Genomic DNA, 6,000 nt, shown 5'->3' with positions numbered 1-6,000 from the left:
CCATCACCTGGAAAAGTGAACCTGGGGAACTGGCTGAAGGAAGCTCTGACCATGAGCCAGACTTCCCTGTAGACTAGCAGACTGCGTTGCTTTCTGCACCGCACAATGGAAAGCAATTTTAGTAAGTGCTTAGTTTAATTAGTTTGTGTCCAGATGTGCTCTCAAGGGCTGTGCATACACACTTGTCATCGTGCTCATCACCTGTCTCTGGAAAGCCAGCTTTCCCAGCCGTCTCAGTCTCGCTCCTTGTACAGCCACCAGATGAGATTTCCATTCAGTCCACCTCTCACTGCAGCTCTGTAGGAAGGGGCCTGAAGTCAACACCCTCTTCTGCGAAGGAGGTCACACTTGTCACAGTACCTCTTTTGCCCATTTTAGCTACTATAGTCATGGACTGCCTCTGGCTGGGAAGCTGGAGCACCTGCTTGGTGAGCTCAGACCAAATTGTCTACCAGAAGTTCTGGGTGGCACTCAGACACTTCCTAAATGTTAACAACTACAAAGGATTACTCCATTTGGATTAGAAGCTGGGATTCTGGCCTAGAATGTTCTATTTACTTTGTTCATATTGAAATCAACATTCCATTCAGGGGTTACACCAATAGGCGAGAAGGAAGAAGATGATGGATTAAGACAACCCAATGGGTACTGGAATGTGGGTTTTGGGAGACACTGCAGATTCAAGGTCATGCTGACTTTTCTTCGATGGTTCTTCCAGAGAACATTACAAAAAACAGTTTTCCTCTCTTACTACCTGCTGCTTCTTGGCTGCAACTCATGTATTTTTTTTTTTAAGTGGTGAAAATCATTAAAAAAAGAAAAAATAGTGAGGGAATGATGATAGCTCTTCTTGGGGACAAATAATAATGAGAAGTAGTTACTCTAGGACTCACCAGCTTGCCCTTTTACCAGCACACAAACGCCCTCAATAGCACCTCCAGCCTCCAACTGGAGGTCATACTGTTCCTACAGAAATTACAATGGGCAAAGACAAAATTCCCACCCTGTGAAACCTACGGGGAGATAGATGAGAGCACAGTGGAATAAAAGAATAAGATTGAGTGCCTGGTCGATCTACCCGCCAGCCCAGGAATGGTGGGGAATAAAAATTTATGGAAAATTAGAAAAAAAAAAGTCACTTATTCTAATTCTTCTGGAAGGGAATACAGATGTTGCAGAAGGATCCCTACCCATCTCCCCCAAAATTAAAGCACCATCCTCCCGCCCATCAGCCAACTTTCCAACAGCACCGATTTAAAAATCTTGCAATTTTATTTGCATATAAAGGCCGCTAGATATAGAATATCACAATAAATTTAAAGAAACAACTGCTTTCCTAAATTTCATTAACAAGATAACATAAAATAGAATAAAGCTCAACAGCATTTACAATGGGAAAACAGAAATGACTATTAGCGACAATATTTTGTGCTAGCGAAGATTGCATCGACACACAGTGCAAAATGAGGGGAGGGAGAGTAAGAAGACAATTCGGGGTATTTAAATATAAAGGACAACTAAGCCTTATTTTAGTTAGCTTCCATTGCATCCATTTAAGTCTATACACGCCTGTAACTGTACCTAGATTGAACTCAAGCTCTTTGAGACCTTGAGTTCTCAGAACATGTGTCAGTTCCTTCGGACTTCGGATGCCCTGAGATAAAGCATCCTTTTGCAGTTTACTGTCCTTGGCAACATCCAACTCTGAACAGTCATAGTACACAGAAAATATCCATATATATAAACCAATATTGAAAAGGAGTCTGTACTTTTTTTTTTAACTGCATGAAATACCTGCTCTTAACAGATTCCATATTTTTAAAGCTAAAATAATTTAAAAGCAACAAACATACAAGAGACCTCATCTAACCACACTATGGATCTTACTAGCTAAGCCATCCTTCAAAACGATGCCGTTTTCTTCCCTTGACACTGCTTTCTTTATAGTGAGAGTGTGAAGAGAAGTCCTTTCCACGCCTACTTGCACTGAGAAGATTGCTATAAATCCGGGCCATGTCTGAAAACAGAAGCATTACCAGGAAGACAACAACAACACATCAAAAAATAAAATACTTCAAACAATACTCAACAGTTGTGCAAATTTGGGTTTTTTTTTAAACACTGCCTACCTGTTTCTTTTCCTCTTTTTCTTCCAGCTTAAAGCATATCAAAATAAGATTTTTATCACCTTTTAAAAAGAAAGCTTGGCTGTCCTTTGGCGAACGCTAACAATTTACAATGGCGTGGCCTTTAAGAAAACAGAAGTCATTTTACAAATTCACAAGGCTCCTTTGATTTCAAATGGATGCTCCATTTAAAAAAAAAAAATAAAGAAGCACAACCTTAGCATCATTTGTGTTCCAGCAATTTACAAAAAGAACTCACAGGATTTGGAAATCAACAAGTTAAGAGAATGTAAGTTTATAATTAGAAAAATGGCAGTTTATAGACCTTCCCTCACATTCCAATTGGGCGTTCAGAGCTTCAGGAACCCTGTGGGTTTGGAAGGTCAAATATAATTGGAGGGTTGGTCGGTTGAAAGCTGACTGTACACGTTGAGGCGTTGATGTACGTTGTGTAACCGTCGGTCATAATGCCATAACCTGCGGGGAGAGAGGTCACGTTTACTGTGATATATACAAATGATACAACTCAAGGAAGGGCTGTCAGGCAAGGAAAACAAGAAGACCTCTCTGCCAGGGGACAATGAGATGAAACCCAGTGGAGCTAACCCAGATATAGCAGCTTTCAGAAGCTACCTTTCGATTTTATTCTATTTTCTCTTAGAGGAAGAATTTTTGACTTCAAAGAAAAATAATTCTTTTTTCCTTATTTAAATACTGGATTTGTCAGGACAGGCTGTGATTTCTTTATTAGTGAGAATAAAGAAAAAAGCTGCCTCTTTTAAAATATGATTTTCATCTCAAAGCCCTGTATTAATTATTGAGGACATGGGAGTGCAATGAGTGACACAGGAACTCCTTATGGGCACACAAATTCAAGCCCCACAGGGTTTCAGGACAGATGAAGAGGGGAGGATGTCGCATATGGAGATGGGGGTGTGGTCACTCAGTGACCAGTAATTTCTAAACTGCCCTAATAAAAGTGAGTAACAGTGATCTGATCTTGCTTGAATTGCGTGGTTTTGATGCTACGTTCCATTTCATTCAAGAGTTAGTACTCTGTTGTATATTTGGCATTTGCTTAAAGGGTAAATATTAAGTGTTATCATTCACCAAAATGATAACTATGCCAGTGAAGAATATGTCCGTTAGCTAGATTATGCTGATTATTTCACAGTGTACACAAATATCAAAATGTCAAATTGTACATCTTAAATTTGTACTGTTTTTGTCAGTCATACCTCAATAAAGCTAAAATCAAACTATTTCACTTAAGAAAAAAATCAAGAGTCAAATAATCACATGTTCAAGTGATTTTCAGAAATCACAGCATCCTGCTTCTTAAGATTACCTGGACACAGGCAAGCAAAAACACTCCCTCTATATAATATAACGTGCTTGTAACCTGTTGGAAGAAACTAAGAAAGTTTCTTGGGGACTCTAGCATGCCTGTTCCTTTTGTAATTTTTTAATATGTCAAAATTTGTAGCATATGTATAGATTTACACATTTTCCCAAATAGGTTAGTCTTACAGCCTCTGCAATTAAGTTCGTAATTCTGTGATGAGACCAAGCTCTTAGGGCATTAAAAAAATGCCCATGAGAAAATAAAATTGCCATTACTGGTGGAAATAACTGATAAGGTTTTTCTCTCCCATTTGTTAAAATTTCTCCAAAAAAGCCATAGAGCACCTAATGAGGGTCAATGGAAAAATCTCTTAAGAAAAGAGGCATTTAAAACGTGCACTGTTTAGTTCTGGGGTCATAAAGTCTTGTTATCTCTCATCGAGAGGTTGGTATGTGCCCTTTCTCTGCCCTCTTCAGCTGTCTTAAGTGAATCAAAACAGACAAATTTAGATGAATATGATCTCCTACTTTTTAAGCAAGTTTATTATTTTGGGACTTCAGTGGAATTTTCCAATTGTCAAGATAGTTTGAAGCTAATTAATGACTTTTTTTTTTTTAATGAAACGCAAGCTCATAGGCGTGCCGTAGGAATTCAGATCTCATATCTGCCACCCCTCCCTGAAATGTTGTTTCAACATGGCCTCCGATCATTCCCCCCTCAGTCCACACCATGCCTTAAAGAAGCGCCCTCCTTGTCAAGAAATCTTAAAGTTGGGCTGCCCCTCTGATTTCTATTCTCTCAGCTGGTGCCTGTATTTAGAGCAGACTGAATATTTTCGGCCTCAGCAGGATGCCTTTTGAATATGCGTTCTATTCAAACATGCATGCTAACCAGGAAGTCACTAGATTTGTGGGCTTCAAAAAACCAACTGTGCTCTTCTGGTTTTTTGTTCAGGCACACAGGCCTGAACACTTGAGCTGCAGATTCATGAGGAACTGCAGAGTATAGCTGTCACCAGTCTGGAGTGAATTCGGTGGCCAGCAGTGGGAACACACCCACGACATCAAGGGTGTGTTACTGGGAGAGTCTGGGAGGGGAAGAAAAAAATCAAAAGCTTGCTGAAAGAGGGCTTTATATCTGTCTAAAGACTTGGACACCCCTGGTTTTAAAAAGGCAGGATAGATAAAACCTAGAGCCCTGAAGTTTCCAGGCGGCTTTCAGGTTCTGTGAACTTGACTCCACAGTTTACCTTGAAAGGCAGAGAAGGGCAACTGGACCGGTTCCCATTTAGAGGAGATTTAATTACTCCGTTAAACCTCAGCCTGATTTTACAGCGCTGATGGCTTCTGAGAAGTCTGAAATGGTCTGCTGAGGTTAGTAAGGAAATGTCTACCGGCAAATAGGCAGGTTCCTGCCATTTCTGTTATATATCTTTTGTTGCATGTCCAAAACTGTATTTCCGAGAATGTTCTGTCTTCCGGGGTGTTCGTGTGCATTCCATCAGAAACACACTATTTACAGACAGGAAAGGGCCACAGAAACTACTCTGGTCAATATATAAGCTACTGTTTCTAGCTTTTGAAGAAAAAAGTTGTCTGTTTTTAACGTTAGGGTAGCTCTACAGTAGTGGTTATCAAACATACCTTATCAGAGACCTAAGTTTCCAGAAGGTCCCTGAGGAATGGGGTGGGCTGGCGGGAGGGTGGGTTTTCTATCAGGGGGGTGGGTCACACCTGGATCTTACTCTCCACTTTGCTGACAAGAGCATCTCCATATAAAATATCTCAGCTTTATATGCAGGGGTTTTTCCTATCAATCCGTATCATGAAAGGGTTCCACTGGCAAAAAGAATTTGAAAACCACTACTGCTATTATCACAACTGTTTCTGCAGCTCAAGTCTCCATGGTGGAAGGAGATCATGGATAAGGACATGTCACATGAACTCCTTTTATTGGGCCTTACCTTCATGGATTCCACCAAACACATGGAGCTTGGGTCGGACTCGCCTCTGGACTGTGTTTAAAAGCTCCACACAACCCACTCTTTGAAGCTCCTTTGGAACCCAGTCTCGAAAACCTAAAGGCAAAATGCAATCAATACTCTTAATTTTCTTTCTTCAGGTAAGGTTTCATTTAGACTTTCAGGAAGCTATAACTCACAGAAGGTTTATTACATTATCTGTAATCCTAGCCTCTCCATTAAAGCATACAATGGCTTTTAAGGAACTTTTCACTCATCACTTTGCCTTCTTTAGGGTCTTGAAAAATTTTTTTGGTTTCTATTTTTTTTCCAGTTAATTAACATTTTTTTTTTTTTCTGTAAGAGATTTGATTTATTCAGCCACAGGTTTCAAATCTTCACAGACTCAGTGACACTTATTCCCAGCAGTCCCATAATAACATACTCTCTCATTCAGTTACTTCCTCTTTTTTTAAGTTGTATTTAAAATAGTAGTTTACTTCCAAGATAGTTCAAAGAAGGCCGGGAAGGGGCAGCCTGAGAGCTGGCTCTCCTTAAGCTCTATCAAC

At 40.0% G+C, this 6,000-nt stretch overlaps 1 protein-coding gene across 3 annotated transcripts in view; it reads right to left on the bottom strand.

The window, feature by feature from the left end:
• Positions 1 to 1,253: 1,253 nt before the first annotated feature.
• Positions 1,254 to 6,000, bottom strand: part of MPPED2 (metallophosphoesterase domain containing 2) — a 162,850-nt gene continuing 158,103 nt past the window's right edge. For all 3 annotated transcript variants that reach the window (XM_004682959.2, XM_012725735.1, XM_012725736.1), the window contains exons 6-7: positions 5,435 to 5,548; positions 1,254 to 2,603 (exon numbers count right to left, since the gene is read on the bottom strand). In XM_004682959.2, the coding sequence (XP_004683016.1) occupies positions 2,485 to 2,603; positions 5,435 to 5,548 (233 nt within the window). In that variant the 3' untranslated portion in view covers positions 1,254 to 2,484. The remainder of the gene's footprint in view (positions 2,604 to 5,434; positions 5,549 to 6,000) is intronic.

The sequence above is a fragment of the Condylura cristata genome, unplaced genomic scaffold (assembly GCF_000260355.1).
Source record: "Condylura cristata isolate star-nosed mole 26May11 unplaced genomic scaffold, ConCri1.0 scaffold00015, whole genome shotgun sequence".
Classification (NCBI taxonomy): domain Eukaryota; kingdom Metazoa; phylum Chordata; class Mammalia; order Eulipotyphla; family Talpidae; genus Condylura; species Condylura cristata.
Note: the sequence above shows the minus strand (reverse complement) of the source record. Positions and strands in the feature narration are given on the sequence as shown.